The 23,158-nt window shown below is 37.8% G+C and overlaps 1 protein-coding gene across 3 annotated transcripts; it reads left to right on the top strand.

Annotated features, from left to right (window-relative positions):
• Positions 1–1,377: 1,377 nt before the first annotated feature.
• On the top strand, positions 1,378–19,159 carry TGDS (TDP-glucose 4,6-dehydratase). 3 transcript variants are annotated; one of them, XM_020884420.2, is made up of 12 exons: positions 1,379–1,581; positions 3,632–3,698; positions 4,471–4,539; positions 5,673–5,763; positions 9,853–9,995; positions 11,128–11,226; positions 12,318–12,377; positions 13,618–13,661; positions 14,263–14,428; positions 15,830–15,888; positions 16,420–16,517; positions 17,768–19,159. In XM_020884420.2, exons 1-12 carry the CDS (start codon positions 1,496–1,498, stop codon positions 17,851–17,853), a joined length of 1,068 nt encoding a protein of 355 aa, XP_020740079.1. In that variant the 5' UTR covers positions 1,379–1,495; the 3' UTR covers positions 17,854–19,159. The 3 variants fall into 3 exon arrangements, with proteins under 3 accessions (XP_070327621.1, XP_020740079.1, XP_070327622.1); XM_070471521.1 differs by lacking the exon at positions 1,379–1,581 and adding an exon at positions 1,639–1,657; XM_070471520.1 differs by lacking the exon at positions 4,471–4,539 and having other exon boundaries at positions 1,378–1,581.
• The last annotated feature ends 3,999 nt before the right edge of the window (positions 19,160–23,158 follow it).

The following is a 23,158-nucleotide window of genomic DNA, read 5'->3' on the forward strand; positions in this document are numbered from 1 at the left end:
TTACATTTACAAATTGGTGGTGTTCAAAAACCAAGGACAGGAATAAAATCGGTCCTGAAAAATATCTGAACATGGGCCTTGAATACTGTGAAGATTTCTTCTTTTTCTAATCTTCATGATCATCTTCATTTCTTTCTCTCATTGAAGACAGGCTTCTTGCTTCCTCATTTCATTTGAATAAGTATAGCTAACAAGTCACAAATTTTTATAGGTCCTCAGAGTTCAATAAGAGCAACCAGACTATGCTGAAACCTTAGCCCAATTCCAAATCTCAGGAAGAGGATTCATTTAGCCTATGGTGAGTCAGATGCACATTCTATGGTCTGCCTGGGTGAGTAACTTGGGAACATCAGAAAAGGTAGGGAAGTCTGGTCAGATAAAACCATAAGTATTCCCTGCAATATATTTTGGCCTTCATTCCTTGTTGGAACATCCTTTTTAAAGGCCATTATCATTCAATTGCATTAAATTAAATTTTAGAGCCCATTGCATTAAATTTTATCAGCCCATTACATTTAAAAAGTGAGACAATACTAGTAGGCATATACATTGTATCCAGATTTTCATTATTGTAAGCAACATAAAAGTGAACATGTTTTTTTGCAATATCTTTATTATACATCATGAAATTTGGGGATCATAGAGTGGTCTGTCAAAGCTATGGTTTTTCCATAGTCATGTATGGATGTGAGAGTTGGACTGTAAAGAAGGCTGAGCACCGAAGAACTGATGCTTTTGAACTGTGGTGTTGGAGAAGACTCTCGAGAGTTCCTTGGACTGCAAGGAGATCCAACCAGTCCATCCTAAAGGAAATCAGTCCTGAATATTAATTGGAAGGACTGATGCTGAAGCTGAAACTCCAACACTTTGGCCACCTGATGTGATAGAACTGGCTTATTGGAAAAGACCCTGATGCTGGGAAAGATTGAAGGCGGGAGGAGGAGGGGAGGACAGAGGATGAGATGGTTGGATGGCATCACCGACTCGATGGACATGAGTTTAAGTAAGCTCCGGGAGTTGGTGATGGACAGGGAAGCCTGGCGTGCTGCAATTGATGGGGTCGCAAAGAGTCAGACACGACTGAGCGACTGAACTGAACTGAGAGTGGTCTCTGCGTTTGAAATTTTCATATATGTTACTACTTGTTTCCCCCAAAAGGCTGTAACAAAAAGACACTTCCACGTATACTGAGTATTCCCATTCTTGCGTGCGTGCTAAGGCGCTTCAGTCCTGTCCGACTCTGTGCGACCCTATGGACTGCAGACTGCCAGGTTTCTGGGTTCATATAATTCTCGGCTGTTTGGGCGCGCACACAGGAGGGCCCCGCCCAGCCCTCGGTGGGCGGGGACAAGACCGTCCTAGCTCCGGAAGCAGCAGCTATCTGCGCCTTTAACGTGTCGCGGGGAGTGGGACGTGTCGCAAAAAGTCGCGGTGGAAATTCCCTACGATCTACAGACCTGTCACTTTACGGTGCCAAGCCCTGCTGAGCTGGGAGATGTCGGCTGCCGGCCGCGCCGAGTCCTTGGGTCCTCCCGACAGCTTTGCGAAGCGGGTCCTGGTGACCGGCGGTGCTGGTTTCATGTAGGTAACGGCGCCGCTGGCCGAGTAGTGGCTCCCCAGAAACCCCAGCCTTTTCCTGCGCCTCTGCTTGCCCTTGGTAACTTGGGACCAGCTTTGGGGATCTGATTGACAGGGGGGGGGGTCTTAACCCACGACCTGGATCGTTCTACCTTCTCCCCCTTTCCCGCCTGCGAAGACGTGGCTCCTTTGAAACCACGATTTCTTTTAAACGTCTCCCAATCAAAGCAGAAGTGCCGTGGTACTGTCCCCCTTTTTACCTGGCCCAAGATGTACCTGTCACTCTTTTGAGCACTCCCGCTTTGCAGAAAGCTTCTCATCAACTGCTCCAACTCCGGTCCAGTTCCCACCCCATCCTCACCCCGTCGAAACACCAGGCCTTGTACGTGTAGGCTTCATGAAATGGTTTTTGGATTATGACAGCGGTTTCATTTATGCAGCCGACTTAAAAAAAAATCCTCTGCTGGTGTTTTGACCTATAGTAGTCGTCTGAAAGCCTCTTTCCGTCTTACACCCGTATTTAATCAGCAAGTCCTCTCTCTACTTCATAAGCAACCACTTCTCACCTTCCTCCCCATTCAACCCTAAACCCTGTTACTGTCTGCTTTTGCCTAGACTACTACCGTAACCTCCTGATTAGTCATACCTCTTTCACCCTTGTTCCCTTAGAGCTTGTTCTCACGCACAGTCTCTGTTTGTTAAGTAAACAAGTGTCTCGTTTCACTCCAAAGGTTCCTTTCGGGCTTAAAATAATATCCAGGCTCTTAGCCACAGCTAGAAGACTCTCAGGTGCCCAAGCTGGAACCTGATCTCCTGTCTTTCTTCCCCTTGCTTTTCTGTGCCTGCCACCCTTGCCCCCTGAAACATAGGAGGCTAGTTCCTCCTCTTTTGAGGCCTTGGTCCTTGCTTCCCCTTTGCTGATGTGCTTTGTTTGCATCACTCAGCTCAGATGTTTGCTCAGACATCACCTCCTCCTGGCCCACCCTATCTGAGTAGCCCCTCTCCCAACTAACACACTTACTACTCCCTGAAATAATATTGCATATTTGTGTTTACTTGCTTAGTGTCTGCATTCACACCCTAGGATGTAAACTGGTGAGGGCAGAGACTCTGGTTCCCTCAACACCTGGCAGAATGCTCCCACCCCATTAGTACATTAGATCACTTCTTCTAATGGGACAGTGACTTGGAGGAGGGTACTAGGCAAGTTTTCTTTAGTGAAAGGGAAGCGTGGGCATAGAAGGGTGGTAAAGTGCTGGCCCAGGAAAGGTACATGCTAGAAAATTCTGTGAAAGAGCTATCAGGTACAAACTCTGGATTCATAATTTGTTCCTAGGAGCCCAGCGTTTTGGTGCATGTGATAAAATCTGGTGGATTATCTCACAGAGAGATGCCTCTGTCTCCACTTCAGGGTCCATCTGATACCCATGATGCCACTATGGATATTCACCTCAGGATGGTTTCAGCAGTTCTTAGCCTTGGAAACCAAGGTTTACCCTAGAACTTCTCTAGGACCTTCCTCTCTCCCCACCCCCAGGATTCTACTTTACACCACCAAATTCTTATATCAAGAAATAGGGTTTCTGTAGACATGCAGAAATTGCAATAAGGTTACAGTGAACATGGACAATTCCCATGCTCATACGAGGTTAATTTTTACACAGTTCTGCCTACAGTCTCTGCAAAAGCACATTATAGTTAAGTCCATTTGCACTGACCATCACCTGTTGTATTTATGATATTGCTTTACTCCCATACTCAAAGCATGCATGGATAGCATCTTTTGGCTAATTATTTTCTTATATCCAGGACCAATAAATTCTCTCTTCACCATAGTGTAAAAGGGAATGTAAGACTTTGTATAATCAATACTGTTGAGAAGATTAATGAAAAAATGTGGATGGTATATTCAGTGTCGTTATTCTTTCTGTCATCTTGCAATAATTTGATGGCATCTTTGAATAGTTTCCTAATACTCAATAGCTTAGGGTAACATTTGAAAATTTAAGGAAAAGGTTAAATTTCTATTAACAGGATATGTTTTTTTCTATAGAGCGTCACACATGATTGTCTCTTTAGTAGAAGATTATCCAAACTATATGATCATAAATCTAGACAAGGTAAGTTTGACAAAAATGAGCTCCATATAAAAAGAAAATTAACTCTGTGTACTGAAACTTATTTATATTTTTAAAAAGTATTAGAATCCTGTCATGCTGATATTTTAGTTTTGCATTTGGTCATTTTTAGCAACTTAGGAGCCTGCCTAGTCATGTGATCATATAGGTTTTTAATCTTACATAAAGTCTTGATACTTTTAAATTTGTTATGATAGCCCATAATGTAAAGGTTTTAAGTATGGTACTTTTACTTTAAGAAAGTCTTCACTCTAAATTCAATGTTTGGTGTAATATTTAGTGTAATCTTGTGATTGTTAACCTTTTTTGGCATTGAGATATTCTGATTATTTTATTTTATTATATGGTTTTATAACTGCCACACCCTGAAAATTGTATATTTATTTTAAAAACTAAAGTGTAGTTAAATTAATTTAGTTTTGAGAGTGTTTGTGTAATAATTTTAATCTCCTTGGAGATTCTGAAAGCCATGATTCATAATCATTGCATTGTTGACTTTAAGCACAAGATACAATTAGTTACCATAATTTCATAAAGCATAATAGTAAAAAATATACAGACAAAAAAAATCTTTAAGTCAATAATTTTTGCCTGCCAACCATGGACAATAAGTTTTCCCCCATTGGTATACACTGATTTGCTAATTATGGTATGGTTAGAAAATCTATAGTGTTGAAAATAAATTGATATTTTATAAGAAAAGCTATTTATTATCACTTTTTGTGTTGTTTTTGTCCCCCTTACTTATTTTAAGTTGGATTACTGTGCAAGCTTGAAGAATCTTGAAACCATTTCTAATAAACAAAATTATAAATTTATACAGGTATGAAAGTATTCTTGTAATTATATAATTATTTTGTCCTGTGCCTCTTTAGTCATTCAGACATTATTATAGCTTTCTACTTTATAAACCTGTGTGATATAGGCTTGGAAAGCATGCTTATTAATAACCTTTTTAATTTCAGAAGCACATGTGCTATAGAGAATATTACTGATACTTGTAGATTAGTACTGCATTATAGTTACATGTGATTTTTGGTGCCTTGGCTTATCTGAGTAGCTGATTGAACTTCTATGGTATGTAATTTTACGTCCTCACTAGCCTTCTAAATAAGGCCTTGCTGGGATTTAAAGAGATTGATACAAAGTAGGATGTTACTCAGGCCAGTCAGTCATCAAAAGCCCAGCTTACAGCCCGTGGTAGTTTTTTCCCGTGAAGTTGATGAATTGGCCCTGGAATGCTGATTCTTATTAGCCGCTCTTCAAATAGTCCAAAGAATAAGCCAGGTCACTAATTCAGAAAGGGAAATTTTAATGTCAAATGGAACTACCTTGTGATTTATGTTATTTTAAGTAATTGTACAAACTCTCTTTTTAACAGCAGATCATAAAGGTTATACTAGGCAAACATTTCATAATTTTTTTCTTCTGTGTGAAAGTGTTTCCTTCAGTTACTGAAGAATTGTTAAGAATACATATTTTTAGAACTAATATATACATATAACATTAAAAATATTTACTTAGTTGTGGTGAAATCCATAATACAGTTGTTACACTTATTTTGGATATACTTCAATAATGGTTATCTCAAACTTTAAAAAATATGTTTAAATTTTTTCCTGTTAACATAGTTACCTCAGGTTGGCAAGAATATTAAGGGAAAAAAACTAGCACAGTCTATAGTAGTAGTTGGTGCTCAAAAAAATACTGTTTTAGATACTTATTTACAAAAACATATTTTGAATTGAATATCTTGTATACTAGAATGCAGGAGAAATACCCCATTACTGTCTGTACTTCATCCCTCAATTGAATTTTCAAGATATTCTTTTCTGTACCTGGGGTGGGATTAACTTTTTTCTTATCATTTTTTTTTTTGTTCATGAAATAAAATGGTTATTATGATTGAGAATGCTCAATGAGACTTCGTTTTTTCATGTTTGCTTTTTTATATAGGGTGACATATGTGATTCTCACTTCGTGAAACTACTTTTTGAAACGGAGAAAATAGACATAGTACTACATTTTGCCGCACAAACACATGTAGGTAAGCATTGTTTTATGTTGCAGCTATGATAGGCAAAGTTTTTTTCCAGTGTCTAGCCAAAATCAAGGTCCAATAATGGGGATGAACAAATAGGTACTTAACATATGTGAAAGAACATATACCAAGTTTTATCAGAATAGCCCATGGTCACTCTGTCATCAAAATACTTGGTGCTTTCCAGATTACTTGTGTTAGTGTAGAGTAAAATGTAACCTTGAACATTATCTGAAAACTGAGTTTAACCAAATCCAGAACAGTGATTCCTTCTGGGGAAATGGGCCTTCAGCTGTATTTTTATATTGTTTTTCTTAAGGTGAATGGTCAATACACAGTTAAACATTATATTATTATCTGTACTGTTCTGTGCTGAGATATCTTCTAATAATTTGTCTAGCATTTTATGTTATGCAATATAGCATATATTCAGAAGAATTTAGAAGTAAGGTTAAATGAATGATGATAATAAAATACCCAGGTAGCCATCACCTAAACAAAAGGTAGAATGTTGCTGAACCCTCTTTGGAAGTAGTATTGCTACTGCCTTAGTACTTGATTTTTAAGTTGCAATTTCCCTTGGTGTTCCGTGCAGCTTTATTGTCTCTATTTATCTCTAAATATCTCTGTATTTATCTCTAAAGAGTTTAGGTTAGTTTTGTCTGTTTTTAGATTTTATAAAAAGGCACACATAAAGTAACATGTAGGTGTGTTTGGTCTTGATTTTCCATGCTGGTAGATTCATCCATGCAGTTGGGTGGAGGTATAGTTTCTTCATTGTCAGTGACGTAGAGTACTCATCTCTTTAAGTATATAACACTTCCTGTGCCTGTTTTACTCTTGTTGGACATTTGGATTATTTGCACTTGGGGGAATTTTGAACAGTACTACCATTAAAACATTTTACACATGCATCTTGGTACACATTAATACACATTTCTCTCAGTATAGCCCTGGCATCATAAGATCTGCACACTTCAATGTAGAGATAATTTCCAGTTAGTTCCCAAAGCAACTGTATGAATTTCTTCTCCTTCAGGAACGTAGGAAACCTCCTTTTATTCCAGATGTCACCAAATCTTAGTTGTTAGTTTTTTCCATTTTTGTCAGTCTGAGTAATGTGCAGAATGATATCTCATTATGGTTTTAATTTGTATTTTCCTGATTACTAATGAAGCTGTGTACCTTTTATAGGTTTCTTAATAATTTAAATTTCTTGTTTTGTGAAATCCTATTGAAATATTTTGCCTGTTTGTAAATTAGTTGCCTTTTTCTCACTAATTTGTAGGAGTATAGTATATACACATATACCCACACATATGTGTATAGACTGGATACTAGTCCTTTGTTGCGTGTATTACAGATATCTTTTTCTCCCACTCTGTGGCTTGTCTTTTCATGTTTTTGCTAGTGTGTTTTGATGAGCAGATATTCTTACATAAATTATGAATTAATTTATGTATCTTCTGTTATTGTTAATGTTTTGGGGGTCTTAAGAAATTCTCTTTCACCCCAAGGTCTTAAAGATATTCTCCTATATTATTTTTGAAAAGGTTTGCAGTTTCACCTTTCACATTTCGATTTGTAATCCATTTGAAATAGATTTTTACATGCCGTATAAGATGAGAATCCAGTTTTATTTTTGAATACTAATTGGACCTCTTCTACTCATGGGAAAGCTCACCAGTTTTCACTGCCCTGTCATATATCAAGTATCTTTATGCAAGGAACTGTTTCTCAACTCCCCATTTGTCTATTTGTCTGTGCCTGTGCTGATTACACAATATATTGACTAATCTTTCATATCTATTAGAACAAATCCTTTTACTTGATTAATGACAAAGCAGTTTTCCTTCCAGCAGTTTATGCGATGCTTACCAGTACTTCCTGTTGTCAGCCTTTGGTGACTTTATTATATTTTCCCCTGATTATTAATGAGGTTAAAACCTTTGCATTTGTTTATTGGGGTATTCTCGTCGCTTTCCTATTCGTGTATGTCTTTAGAAAGTTTCTGTGTAAGTAAGTCTCTATACCATTTTCTAAAGGATTGTCAGTTTTTTTCATTACAGATTTTTATTAGTCATTTATTTATTTCTTTACTTTGACCTCGCCACATGGCTTATGGGATCTTAGTTCCCTGACCAGGTATCGAATCCCGGGGCTACAGCAGTGAAAGCGCCTAGTGCCAACCACTGTACCACCAGAGAATTCCTCTATAAGTCCCTTACTTACTCTGAATTCAAGCCTTTTGCCACTACTGTTTTTCAATCTGTGATTGGCCTTTTCACTTTCTTAAAGGTATCTTTTGACCAGTTGAAATTCTTCACTTCAGTGTAGTCCAGTTTGTCTACCTTTTCCTATAGGGTTAGTTCTCTTTGTAATCTATGTAAGAATTCTTTTCATACCTCCAAGGGCTTGGAGATATTCTCTTATATTCTTTTCATAAAAGTTATTGTTTTGCCTTCTACATTCAGATTTTTTTTCCTTATGTCAATATCAGTTTGGCCCAACACAGTTTATTGAAAAGACTCAGCCTTTTCCCATTGCCCCTTTATTGGGAATCAAGTACCCATATATGCACGGTTGTTTCTGTGCTCCTGTTCGGTTTCACTGGTCTTTGTCTATCCTAATGCCATTACCACACTCTAATTATTATAACTTTATAATAATTCTTGATACCAGCAAAGCAAACCCTCCTACCTTTTAGTTCCAAAACTTTTAAAATTTAAGAGCACTGAAAATTTTAGCTGTGTCATTTCTTTTTAGAATTAAAAAAAAAAAAGTGTTTCCTGCAAAGATAGCACTGATAGTTTTCTAGGTTCTAAGAATGTACATGTAGTATGTAATTTGATCTTGAAGAAATCATAAATAGCATTGCACCTTTATGTTAGTTTATGCTGTTGCAGTTGTGGTAAATGAAAAAAAGTGAATATAGCTCTTCTTTGAGACACCATGGACTATAAGCCACCAGGCTCCTCTGTCCATGGGATTCTCCAGGCAAGAATACTGGAGTGGGTTACCATGCCCTCCTCCAGGGGATCTTCCCAACCCAGGGATTAAACCCAAGTTTCCCGCATTGCAGGCGGATTCTTTACCATCTGAGCCACGAGGGAAGCCCAAGCCTGAGTCTCAGTTCAGTTCAGTTCAGTCACTCAGTCGTGTCCGACTCTTTGCGACCCCATGAATCGCAGCATGCCAGGCCTTCCTGTCCATCACAAACTCCCGGAGTCCACCCAAACCCATGTCCATTGAGTCGGTGATGCCATCCATCCATCTCATCCTCTGTTGTCCCCTTCTCCTCCTGCCCTCAATCTTTCCCAGCATCAGGGTCTTTTCAAATGAGTCAGATGTTCACATCAGGTGGCCAAAGTATTGGAGCTTCAGCTTCAACATCAGTCCTTCTAATGAACACCCAGGATTGATCTCCTTTAGGATGGACTGGTTGGATCTCCTTGCAGTCCAAGGGACTCTCAAGAGTCTTCTCCAGCACCACAGTTCAAAAGTATCAATTCTTCGGTGCTCAGCTTTCTTTATAGTCCAACTCTTACATCCATACATGACTACTGGAAGAACCATAGCCTTGACTAGACTGACCTTTGTTGGCAAAGTAATGTCTTTGCTTTTTAATATGCTGCCTAAGTTGGTCATAACTTTCCTTCCAAGGAGCAAGTGTCTTTTAATTTCATGGCGCAGTCACCATCTGCAGTGATTTTGGAGCCTCCCAAAATAAAGTCAGCCACTGTTTCCCCATCTATTTGCCATGAAGTGATGGGACCAGATGCCATGATCTTAGTTTTCTGAATGTTGAGTTTTAAGCCAACTTTTTCACTCTCCTGTTTCACTTTCATCAAGAGACTCTTTAGTTCTTCTTCACTTTCTGCCATAAGGGTGGTGTCATCTGCATATCTGAGGTTATTGATATTTCTCCCTGCAATCTTGATTCCAACTTGTGCTTCATCCAGCCCAGCATTTCTCATGATGTACTCTGCATATAAGTTAAATAAGCAGGGTGACAATATACAGCCTGAGTCTACTGGTTGCTATTTCCTTTGTCCCTTGAAGGGAACTGTTCTGAATTTTTCTTCTTTTTTTTAGACCTTTCATTCGTCCGTGCCTTTGAGTTTACCTACGTTAATGTTTATGGTACTCATGTGTTGGTAAGTGCTGCTCATGAAGCCAGAGTGGAGAAATTTATTTATGTCAGCACAGATGAGGTCTATGGAGGCAGTCTTGATAAGGTGAGCTTAGAAAATGTCTGTTTCAGCTACTTACCCTGTACCACCATACAAACAAACCTGTCTGATGAAAATACTCTGGACTTTTTTTTAATCCTCTGATTTTACACACTTGTGGGACTCTTCAGACTGTTATTCCATTGTGTCTTCTGTTTAAATCAAATAATGCCACCCCACGCAGGGAACAACAGCCTAGTCTGGTACAGATTTTATATAATTTGACTGACAGTGTTTTGAAAGCGAGCTCTTACTGGCCACCCAGTCTTACATCATGAATGTCATTCCCATGGCCCAGTGCATGTGTAAGTTAGGCTGCAGCGTAAGGCCTGTCTCCCTTATCTTCTGCTCAGAAAAGCACATTGCACTGTCAAGGAGTTAGTGTGAAATTGTTATAGAAGCTGGAATCTGTTCTCCTTTGTTAATCATTTGTAAACATTATACTTTTACAGAAAAGTGGCTCCATTGTTCAGTCTTTATTTTTCATAGTGTTTACAGTGACCTCATTTTATTTTTAAAATATATTTATTTACCAAAACACATATAGAGTGGGGAAAAAAAAGTAGCTTGAAAGAACTTATAGTAAGAAAAAGCAGACCTGACCGTTTCTCTTTAATGCCCCATCCCACTTCTGAGAATCAAACATTTGCTAAATCTTTCTGCAATTTTTATCATGCAAGCCTCTTCCTTCTTATACTCTCATCGACTTACATCAGATCTGACACAGTAGCCAGGATGTTTTTTAAAACCTAAGTCAGATCTTGATGTTATTCTGATGAAAAACCTGTCAGTGTTTTGACAGGCCTTCAGGGTTCCACATGCTCTGGCCTCTAGCTTTCCAGCCTCATCTCACATTTCTCTTCCCTCACACCAGCCTCCTTGTAGTTTCCACTGGACGCAGTTCTGTCTCAGGGACTTCGCACTTGCTGTCCTGCCTGCCTTGTAGGGTTGTTGTGAACTATAAAGAAGTTACTACATGTAAAGAAAGTGCTTAGAAAAGTACCAGGCACATATTGGGTTTCAATAAATGTCTTTTAAATGTAAGTGGTTAACATTTCAAGTTTGTAATATGTTCTCTGATTTTTCAACTTAGGAAGTATACATAATACTTACTTTTTTAATATATCTTTAAAATTAGGAATTTGATGAATCTTCACCCAAACAACCTACAAATCCTTATGCATCGTCTAAAGCAGCTGCTGAGTGTTTCGTACAGTCTTATTGGGAACAGTATAAGGTAAGAATTGGCTTCAGAAACTGGAATCACTTTTTTTTTTTGGACTTAGGTATTAAAACTCCAGGTTATCATTAGGCAGCATTTCATTTTTAGAGTAGAAGACGTAGACTGAGAAAAGTTATATATTAAGAAATCTTAAAAACTAATTTTCAACATTTTGTGGACAAAGCATTGACCTTTCTTCTTATCCAGCCTACCATTTAAAGGAGCAATTTCTGGGGATTTCCCTGGCAGTCCAGTGGTTAGGACTTGGCGCTTGCACTGCCATGGGCCTTGGTTCAGTCCCTGGTCTGGGAACCAAGATCCCGCAAGCCACACAGTATGGCCAAAACAGTAAATAAAAAAATAAAGGAGCAATTTGTATATATGTTGTTTCTACTTCGCTAATAGGTAGAGTGTGACAGCTAGAGTGAAAAGCCCTGTTGGAAAATCCTGATTCCAAGGAGTCCTCAGAGTGAAGGGAGACAGAGGGAGAGGAGATTCCCTTACCTGCCACTACTCCTCTCGGCCCCTCATGAACGGAGCTGGATTTGTCCCCATGGCTGTGTCAGTGTCCCTGCGGGAGCCTTGCCCACTGTGAATCATCAGCTTGAATCCCTGCACTTCACTTCCCACTGATCTTCCAGTTATTCGGGACTGGGTCAGAAAGGAGAAGCAAGGAATTACTTCAGGTTCTCTAGCCTCTTATGTTCTGGTAGCGTTGGTCTTGTAGCTCTTTTCATTTGTAAGGGTTGTTCCAACAGAGAAAGCCAACTTGGAAGTTTAACATCTCAGATGGTCTTTGAAATAATCAGGTGGAAATGTCCTTAGTTTCCTGAAATCAGACCTACAGACCTGCCTCCATCTATTTTCATCCTTCCCTTGTCCCAGTAAAGAGACTCTTCTTCTTTATTTCGGAACCTCTGTCTTTTTCTGAATCTCATCCTCTCCTGTCTTTTCAGGAACCTTACATTAGAAAAAAAATCCCTTCGCTTCTGTCCTAAAGGTGTGTGGAATTATTTAGCCAAAAGTGCCCATATTTTAAAACTGCTTATCTTTAGATAATCAATTATTGGACCTTTCCATGACCTTAATGTCTAATACTCTTTAAGTTTCCAGTTGTCATCACACGAAGCAGTAATGTTTATGGACCGCATCAATATCCAGAAAAGGTACATTTTACTTTTGAATTCACGTTGTGTTTTAGTGATTGTAACTTCTCATGATTTAAAATAATCTCACTTCAGTTATTTGTACAAAATGATTTATGTTGTAATTAACCATAATTATAAATGATATATAGGCCACATGCAAATCTCGATAGGTTTGGTGTGTGGCAACTTGATTTCAGTCTCAGCTTGATACTTACAAGCTGGTATGGCCTTAGTTAAGCCCTTTGAGCATCATCTTTAACTTGATGGGTAATGATAATATTTAGGAAGAATTTTGAAAGATCCAGTGAGATGATGTATGTGAAGATGCCTTGTACGTTGCAGGATTCTAAAGCACTATAGAATACTCCCATCATTAATATCTTGCCAGTGAAGACTCTTTCCTAGTTTGCAGTCAGGCCATATGTCAAGCTGAACGGAAAGGTAGACACTAGTTTGAGAGTGATGCAGGAAGCTTGTACATAAATTTGTCTTACAGTCTGCTGATTAACTGTTCCCCAACTCCTCTGTATTATGCAGGCCTGAGTGTCTTCCAAAAAGTAGTTTAGCAAATAAGATGTGTGGTTAAAAGGCTGAAAATGAGTATATGGTTGATTCTGTACCATAAAGCCCAATGTTAAGTAACTACTAGTCTCACTGCTAAACTTTCTAGCTGGGTTTTCTTACTTCTTAGCTTTTGGATTGATCTATCTGCCCAAAGAAAAGGACCATATCGTGATCTACTGATATTAATATATACTTGGCTTAATTTTTAGCATATTCTTAACGTGTTTATTATAAATTCAATAATTTCTTGTCTCACCATGTTTAACATAAATGTTCTTTGAATACAGTGGCACTGGAATTACTTTTTGTTAATTTCACAATAACTTATTGAGTAGATACTGTATTTAAAGTAAGAAGTAAGCTATGATTTGTGCCCATAGAAAACCAACACAAAACTGAGCTTACAGTGAGAATAAACTGTTCATGAAGACTTTAACTGAATTCTTTTTCACTATTTATATCATCTTATCTTCATCTTAATCTAGTGGATAACTGGTTTTATGAAATAGGAAATGATCTTAGAGTTCTTTTACTTATCAGAATTACAATAGGTATTTTGTGAACTGATAAGAATTAAAATTTACCCTTAAGTGTGTTTCTTAACAATAATAATATTTTAATGTTATGATGAGTTCAAGTTTATAGTTATGAATGAATTTCCAAAGTCTGAAATGATATTTAAATATTCTTTTAGGTTATTCCAAAATTTATATCTTTACTACAACACAACAGGAAATGGTATGTTATATACCTTTATATGCATGTTTTTCTGGTATGTTAGAGTATTTAGTGTCAGTCTTTCTTGAAAATCATAAAGCGTTAGAGTTGGAGGCCTTAGAGTTTAGTGTCACAGCAAATTTAAGCATGCCTTCTACAATTAGTAGTAATAGTTTTTAAAATAATTATAATGGTTAATTCATCTTTATAATTTGATTATGGATAATTTTAATTCTTAAATAATCTACCTTAAAACTTTGAGTTATGGCATTACAATTTGTCATCTATCTTTATGTAATTTTATTTTTGCAAAAGATTTATTTAATTCCTAGAACTATAGATAGTCTTCAAAGTGAACTTAAGGTATAGAATTGATGAATAACTATTTCTTCAGGGGTCACTTAGGTGTTTGCCACTTTCCTAATGAGTACCCACAGATGGTTTGGAGATGTGTTAGGAATTATGGAGAAAATTTAGAAGTCATGAGAATTTGTATTTTCAGTAAGAGATATCTAGGATCTTTATGGGAATTGGCTTCTCTGAAATTGTACTGTCATTGCGTTACCCAGATTTGGGAGAGCTTACTTTTTTACACTTTATGATTCTCTTTTCATCTTTTTAGCTGCATTCATGGGTCAGGGCTTCAAACAAGAAATTTCCTTTATGCTACTGATGTAGTAGAAGCATTTCTCACTGTCCTCAAAAAGGGAAAACCAGGTGAAATTTATAACATAGGAACCAATTTTGAGATGTCAGTTCTCCAGCTTGCCAAAGAACTAATACAGCTGGTATGTATATATTATAAAAGGATAATATTTTCAAAATAGTCACTGAATTAATGATAGTAATCACAAATTTTGTCAAAATCAGCAATTTACCATTTACTCACTGGAAAAGTGAACAGGTAAGAGAAAGAACTTCATAATTATGTGCTGAGATGTGTCATTTTTGGAAAGTGTATCAGTCATTCAGTCACAGCTTTTCAGGAAAAAAATTCCACTATATTAAATGTACATACCCACTATAAGACATAATCAATTTCAAGAAATCAAATGTTAATTTGTGTGCCCTAGAATCAAGAAACAACGATATATAAATAATAGTTCTGTATGTATTAGTGAGCATCAATTATAAATCTCAAGATGCAGTAGAAAGAACAACTGAGCAAATGGAAAAGCTTGTTTTCCTTTGCACTACTCACTTAACATTTCTATACTCCAAATGTGTGGGTTTTCTACACCCAGCAATTCTCAGACACTAGCTTAGTAGGGTCCTACAGTTTAACTCAGTTTTGACATTATCTACCTGGAGATGGTGTCAGATCCCATAGGTTAAGGGTTCAGTCCCACAAGACTGCCCTCACTTCACACGTCAGTCCTGAGACCTGACTGTCACCTGTGCTTCCGATCAGCCAGGTTTAAGTCTGAGATAATCTGCTAGAGGAAGTCACAGAACTCAGGAAAAGAGTTTGCCCACTAGACTGCCGGTTTATTACAGAGGATGGAGGAGATCCTTAGGGCACACGATACGAGGGAAAGCAGATGGAGCTTCCTGCCCTCTGTGTGTGCCACCCTCCCGGCACCTGGACCCTCTCCTCCTGGGGTCTCTATGGAGGCTTCATTAAGTAAGCATGATGGGTTAGATCATGGCCACTGATGATTAGTTCAACTTCTAGCCTCCTCCCCATCCCCGGAGGTGGGGGCAGGAAGGCTGAGTTCCATCCTCTAATTGCTTGGTTGGTTCCTGTGGCAACCAGTCTTCATCCTTAGGGGCTTTCCAAAAATTAGTAATTAACATAAACACTGATGTAGTTGAAAGGGACTTCTTGTAAATAGCCAACAACACCTTTATCTCTCATCACTTAGGAATTTTTAGGAGCTCTGTGCCAGGAACAGGGATGAACATCAAATAGACATTTCTGATTTTAAGTCATAATATCACACTCAGTAATAATCCAAAGCCAGAAAATTCATTTTTTTCCTATAGTTTTTATAATGTGTAATCTTTCTGAGGTTCAGCTAGAATTTAGATTATAAAGTGTAGAAAGTGTTAATAAAATGTTATTCACCTTAGCTGTCTTCCCCACTTGGAGGAGGCTGTTTTTTTTGTTGTTTGAATCAGTTGAATACCATTTTTATTCACTGATCTCATTTTATAATTTGACTTAAATGTCTTCTCCTTTTTGACAGATCAAAGAGACCAATTCAGAGTCTGAAATGGAGAACTGGGTTGATTATGTTGATGATAGGTGAGTAACAAGTTAAAGAATTGGAGAAAAGTTTTGAAATCTTAGGTACTTATAAGATTATAAATGTATGGCCTTACCCAGAAAAATTTCTCTCTTCAGTTTTCTGCCAAAATATTTTTTCCTAATTATAAATGTCATAAGAATACATGTGTGACTTAAAGTTTATTGACCCTTTCCAAGTCTGAGATTTCCTTGAGTGTGACATAGGGATGATAACATCTTGCTATGGAAGTATTTTAAAATATAATTTCTAATGTCTATAAACTATCAGACCCAGGACATGTAACATAAAGAGTTCTAACAGGTTTATATGTGGTTGAAATAAGTAAAGGATAAGCCACAGAGGGTTAGGCATCTGAATTATAGATGGTTTTTAACATATACTTTATTTTATAAATTTTCTATAATGGGATCATCAGGGGAAAATTTTTGAGAAAAAAATTTGAATTATGGACTCATTATTTCTCTTAAGTATTTAACTTTGTAAATATATATTCACAATGTCATTTTAAATCTGTTTTGTTTTCTAAGACCTACCAATGACATGAGATATCCAATGAAGTCAGAAAAAATACATGGCTTAGGATGGAGACCTAAAGTACCTTGGAAAGAAGGAATAAAAAAAACAAGTATGTTATGAATTGATCCCTTGAGGGTAGGGGGAGATTCAGAAAAATTTTAAGGCACAATAATTTGTTTTTTAGGAGACTGCAAATTTGGCAGAATGTTATGGTAAATCAATTTCACTTTTCAAATCTTTACATTTAATTTATTTCTAATACTAGTAGTTAAGTGTCCTGAACTTCATAGACTAACTTCTGATCAGGCTTCTTATTAGCATTTGTCAGATACCTATTTCATTGATTCTCAGATGCACATTTTTCGCCTCCTTCAGAGGTATGTGTTTTACAGTCACTAGTGTCTGATAATTCTTGTTTCAACTTTTTTTCTTTCTTACTAATCTGTAAAGTAATGGTTCATCTTAAGATCAGACGTCTGAGATTTGGTAAAATAGAGACAGTTGCAGTCTTTAAGTCTCTTGAATCTTTTTATACTGAAACAGGAAACAAACTTAATATGTGCAGCAGAAATGTATTAAAATAAGTCTATATAAAATCTGTGTATAAATATGTATAACTGTTAAATTCTGTTTAGAAATGTACTCATGAGAAAAGATAGCCAAGTGTAGGAAAAAAGTCTTGGTTCAGAACTGGACATACAAAATACTTATATTGAGTTCTAAAAAGCAAATTCAAAGATAATTTATCATTTTTTCAACTGAAAAACATTGTTAATAAGACAGCAGCATGAAGTAATTTTACATATTAACAGAAGGAAGTTCACATCTCACTGTGCCTATCATGCAATATTGTGACATTTACATGAACAAAAGACTACACTTTTTTTCTATGGCTTTAAAACCAGCATAAGTGACTTAGATACCTTTCCCCCTGAATTGTCTAAAATCAGAATGTTTTAACACTTATACTAGCAAATTCAGTATTGAAGGACTTTTGAAGTTAAAGAGAAAAAGAAATGTTGATTCTTTTTTTTCTTTTATTTAAACTTTTTATTTTGTATGGTACAGCCAATTAACCATGTTGTGAAAGTTTCAGGTAAATAGTGAAGGAACTCAACCATACATATTCATGTATCCATTCTCCCCCCAAAATTGTTGATTCTTAAATCTAAGTTTTCAGGTGATAAAACATCTCCTGATTAACATCATTGGTTCAAAATCAAATTGTTTTCATCATTAGGCAATCTTTGCCTACACATTAGCTGATGAACAAGACTTTTCTTATTTAGTAGGAACTCAGTAAATAGTTGGTTAACTGATGTTTAGTTTTTTTAATTTTTTTGTCTTTTGTCTTATCAGTTGAGTGGTACAGAGAGAATTTTCACAACTGGAAGAATGCAGAAAAAGCATTAGAACCCTTTCCGGTACAACCACCATTTGTATAGCCGGGACAGTTTTCAGAGAAAGAAGAAAAATTATCCTACCTACCTCGACAAGCAATATGAAATCAAGTGACCAGATGAAGCATCTTCTTTTTCATTTGGAATTAGATTATGACTTTGTGTATAAAAATCAAATGTAAAATGCCTCAATCTATAGAAGAGGTTCACTATCACCATAGGATTTAAATAGTCATAATTCTCTCAGCAACATTTTATCCTGAAAATTAGGAACCAGTATGCATAGAAAGACTCCTTGGTAGATGGGGGTTGGGAAGGATGAATCTCCTGTTTCTGAGAACAAGGTAATAGCTCTGGGTAGATGATAGCCTTTGCTGACATTGAACTCTCCAGCTTTTCCCACTGCCTCGAAAGTCTCTGAAGTCTTTTAGGCAATGTAGGATGAGCCTTATGCGCTAATTTATGTTTTTAAGGTCAGATGTCATGCTACAGTTGCTTTAAAAATGGAACAAATGGAAGCATATCTAGCACTTTTTAACTTTTGATAATTTTTATAAAATTAAGTTATAAAAGAGGTAGTTTTTATATTTTCAAAATCGATCATGGAACTATATAAGTCATCTTGTATCAGAGAAATTTTATCATGTATTTACTGTTTAAAATGGTTTTATTTATAAAATTATCAATATTTTCATGTGTTTAATGTATCATGTGGCTTTTTTAAAAGCATGTCTTTGTTTTGTACAAAATTTTTAAAGTACTTGATTATCATGTATTTTTAATTCCTCTCTCCCCTAAAGTCTTTAAGATGATTTGAAAAGGTAACTGATTGGATATCACACTGAGTAAAGGAAAAGAGTCAAAGGCTACACCCTACTTTCTGGCTTCAGTGTATGAGTGGTCGTTTGTTTCCTCTGTGGAGTAGAAAGTGAGGTTATTAACTCAGAAGTGGTTGAGGATGGGCGATAGATTGGAGAATGTGAAGCTTGGGAAAAGAGTAGGAAGCTAACCCAAAATTAGTAAGGGGACTTACCAAACAAGAATGAAACATAAACTGAAGTTAAAACACTGTCATTTCAGAATTCTGACAGCTATGAGAATAGACCGAGCCAGAGTTGGGTGTAGTATGAGGCGCAAGGACTAGACAAGAACTACTGACATGATGGTTCTCTGGTCTTAGTTGTATAGGGAAGGAGTGCTTCTTGGAGCTCTGGAGAAAATGGAGTTGAGGTAAGACCTCAGGGAAGCGGCTGTAGGAAGTTACAGGCAGAAAATGGAACGAACAGAGCAAATTGTCTTCAATGGCATTTGGTCATTAAGGGTAGATGACAAAATAAAAACATTCACTCTGTGTCCTTTGTTCTGCATCATTTGTTCTTGCACGTATGTTTGTGATCTTTTCGTTCAGTGAAAGTACCCCGTATGATGATATGATGTCCATATGTCAATTTATATCTATCCAAGGGCTTCCCTCGTAGCTCAGTTGGTAAAGAATCTGCCTGCATTGCAGGAGACCTGGGTTCAATCCCTGAGTTGGAAAGATCCCCTGGAAAAGGGAAAGTCCAGTATTCTGGCTGGGAGAATTACATGGACTGTATAGTCCCTGGGGTCACAAAGAGTTGGACTTGACAGATCAACTTTCACTTTCAAAGCCAGAGAATGTATAAGAGCCAGAGTGAACCTTAAGATAAACTATGTACTTAGGGTGATTATTACATTTCAATTTGGATTCATCCTTGGTTAAAAAAAATAGAAGCACCATTCTGATGAATCATGTTGATAATAAAGGAGCTATACATATGTAGGGTCAGGGAGTATATGAGACACCTGTGTTCCTCCCTTTCAATTTTGTGGTAAGCCAGAAACTGCTCTAAAAAATCATCTTTAAAAAAAAAAAAACAACTTCGGGACTTCTCTGGTGGTCCGATGGTTACGAATCTACCTGCCAACGCAGGAGGCATGGGTTCAGTCCCTGATCGGGGAAGATCCCACATGCCGCGGGGCTACTAAGCTCGTGCACAACTCCTGAAGCCCCCAAGCCTAGAGCCTGTGCTCTGCAACAAGAGAAGCCCCCACAGTAGAAGCCTGTGCACTGCAGGGAAGACCCAGCAGCAACCTAAATATGTAAAATATTTAAAAAGAAAAAAGAACAACTTAAGAAAAGAAGCAATGCTGAAAACTTTTTGTCTCCAAGAGCCCTTTAAAACTGCCTCCCTTTTCTCCCTGCTGTGTATTCAACTTACTGCTGACTTTCGTTCTGCCTCCATGGCAGGAATTCTCCTTTGGGTCATCAGCCTCAGAAACCATCCTGAAAGGGGCTTCCCCGGTGGTCAACTGGTTAAGACTACACTTCCAATAATGAAGGGGGCCCAGGTTCAATCCCTGGGTGGGGAACTAAGGTCCCAGATGCTATGTAACATAGCCAGTAAACTGAGAAATACTTTAAAAAAACCTGGGAAATACCATCTACTCTCATTACTTTAATCACTATCTTTTTTTTTTTTTTTCCAATTTCAGTTCCTTATCTCTACCCAAGATCTCTTCTGAGCTTCTGAGCTTCTGAGCTTTTGATCTCCAGTCACCAGACATCCTGGAATGTGAAGTCAAGTGGGCCTTAGGAAGCATCACTACGAACAAAGCTAGTGGAGGTGATGGAATTCCAGTTGAGCTATTTCAAATCCTAAAAGATGATGCTGTGAAAGTGCTGCACTCAATATGCCAGCAAATTTGGAAAACTCAGCAGTGGCGCAGGACTGGAAAAGTTGTTTTCATTCCAATCCCAAAGAAAGGCAATGCCAAAGAATGCTCAAACTACCACACAATTGCACTCGTCTCACACGCTAGTAAAGTGATGCTCAAAATTCTCCAAGCCAGGCTTCAACAGTACATGAACCATGAACTTCCAGATGTTCAAGTTGGTTTTAGAAAAGACAGAGGAACCAGAGACCAAATTGCCAACATCTGCTGGATCATCGAAAAAGCAAGAGAGTTCCAGAAAAACATCTATTTCTGCTTTATTGACTACACCAAAGCCTTTGACTGTGTGGATCACAATAAACTCTGGAAAAGGAAGCCTGGCAGGCTGCAGTCCATGAGGTCACAAAGAGTTGGACATGACTGAGCGACTGAACTGAACTGATCTCCAGTTTGAAATAAATTTGATTAAGGGCTCAAAAACTTAAACATAGAATTACTATATGATCCGGCAATTTCACTCCTAGGTATATATCCCAAAGAATTGAAAACAGGATCTCAAACAGGTGCTTGTATACCAATGTTCTAGTGAACATTCCAGAAGCTGGAACCTATCCAAACGTATATCTACAAATGAATGAAAAGATGTGGTCAGTACAAACAATGGAACGGTATGATTCCACTTAATTGAAGTACCTAAAGTAGGCAAATTCATAAACACAGAAAGTAGAGCAGAGATTGAGCAGAGGCTGAGAGAAGAGGGGAGTTATTGCTTAATGGGTACAGAGTTACTATTTGGTATGATGAAAAAGTTCTGAATGTGGATGATGGTTGCATCCTGAATGTACTTGATGCCGCTGAATTGTACACTTAACAATAATTAACATAGTAAATTTTTTGCTATGTAAATTTTAGCACCATAATAAAAATCTTTTTAATATGTACCCAGACCAACAGCATTTTTATCTGTTGTTAGACCTGAAAATTCCTGGGCTCCATCACGGACTTACAGAATCTGAAACTCTGGGGATGGGGCCCAGTGATTCTGATCACTAATGTTTCAGAACCTCTGCTCTATGATGTGAGACGGGGAGAGGAGGCCAGAGAGCAATGTAACTGGGCTGTGGAGGGGCTTGTCTGCCATGAAAAAAGTGCTTTTACCTCATTCTTCCGGGTTTCCCTGGTGGCTCAGCAGTGGAGGATCTGCCTGCAATGCAGGAGACCCCTCAGGAGACGGAGGTTCGATCCCTGGAAAGGAAGATTCCCTGGAAAAGGAAATGGCAACTCATTCCAGTATTCTTGCCTGGACAATTTCATGGACAGAGGAGCCCGGTGGGCTACATTCTATGGGATCGCAAAGAGTCAGATATGACTGAGCACTCACTCATACCTCATTATTCCAGCACCAGCAGAGAGTTAATTCAGGATTTTAAGGAAGAAATCAACATCATTGGATTTGTGAGATTTATCTAATTCTTAATTTCAAACTACTATGTGCTCATTGCAGAACACTCGGAAAACTAAATCAATAAAAAATGCAAACCACTCAAGGTCTACCACTGGACAAAGACTCTGGCTAATATTCAGATGTATGTTCTGCATTTCATTTGCTGGAACGTATATACACATTTTAAAAGACTAAAATGGGATCAGAATGAACCTACTGTTTGGGAGCCTGCTTTTTTTTTTTTTTTCATTAAGCAATGTATCATGAACATTTTTACATATTATGAGATCTTTTGCCATTTTTATTGACTGCAGAATTACTTTTTTGATAGCTCATTCTGGCAACAGGATGAAAGATGAATTTAAAGGAAAGCAAGATTGAGCTCCTGCAGGGATCCAAGTTATGAAGCTGTGGCAGTAAATCAGGTCGGTGATGATAAGGCCTGAAGCACCACACCCCAAACACGTTGCATCGGTGACAGCAGTGAGAACTCTTTAGATTAAAAAACCTCATTGATTGATTATATGTGGGAGGTGCACTCTCTTGGGTGGTATTTTAAGGTTTTGAATGTTGAATTGGAAAGAGTGGAGAATGGTAAATTCTATTTCGCAGATGGTGAACTTTAGGGAAGCCCCGGTGACTCAGAGGTAAAGAATCCCCCTGCAATGAAGGAGACGAAAGAGACATGGGTTTGATCCCTGGGTCGGGTAGACCCCCTGGAGGAGGAAATGGCTACCCAGTCTAGTATTCTTGCCTGAAAAATCTCATGGACAGAGGAGCCTGTCTGGCTACAGTCCCTGGGGTTGTGAAAGAGTCAGACACGACTGAGCACACAGGCACGAGTTTTAGGGATCTGTGGGATATCCAAGGACACGGACTCCAGCCCTCCAGGCCCCTCTGTCCATGGAGTTCTCCAGGCAAGAATACAGGAGTGGGTAGCCATTCTTTTCTCCAGGGGATCTTCCCCACCCAGGGATCAAACCCAGGTCTCCCGCATGGCAGGCAGATTCTTTATGGCCTGAGCCACCTTGAGTTGGGGATATCTAGCAAACAGTCAAACATAAACCTGATGTTCAAACTTGTGGGCAGGGTTTGAGATTTACAGAAACATATTTAAGAGTTAAATGATAAATCCCCACAAGGAGAAAATACAAAATAACAAAGTTGATGGTGGCTGATTCATAGACAAACCATGAGAAATACCAAGGT

Source organism: Odocoileus virginianus, chromosome 8 (genome assembly GCF_023699985.2).
Source record: "Odocoileus virginianus isolate 20LAN1187 ecotype Illinois chromosome 8, Ovbor_1.2, whole genome shotgun sequence".
Lineage (NCBI taxonomy): Eukaryota > Metazoa > Chordata > Mammalia > Artiodactyla > Cervidae > Odocoileus > Odocoileus virginianus.

What these genes read in the sequence shown, in the direction of transcription:
- TGDS (XM_020884420.2), top strand. Translation starts at nt 1,496, where the DNA reads ATGTCGGCTGCCGGCCGCGCCGAGTCCTTGGGTCCTCCCGACAGCTTT. An exon ending in AAAATTATAAATTTATACAG is followed by an intron (nt 4,540 to 5,672) that starts GTATGAAAGTAT and finishes TTTTTTATATAG; the next exon opens with GGTGACATATGTGATTCTCA. An exon ending in CGCATCAATATCCAGAAAAG is followed by an intron (nt 12,378 to 13,617) that starts GTACATTTTACT and finishes ATATTCTTTTAG; the next exon opens with GTTATTCCAAAATTTATATC.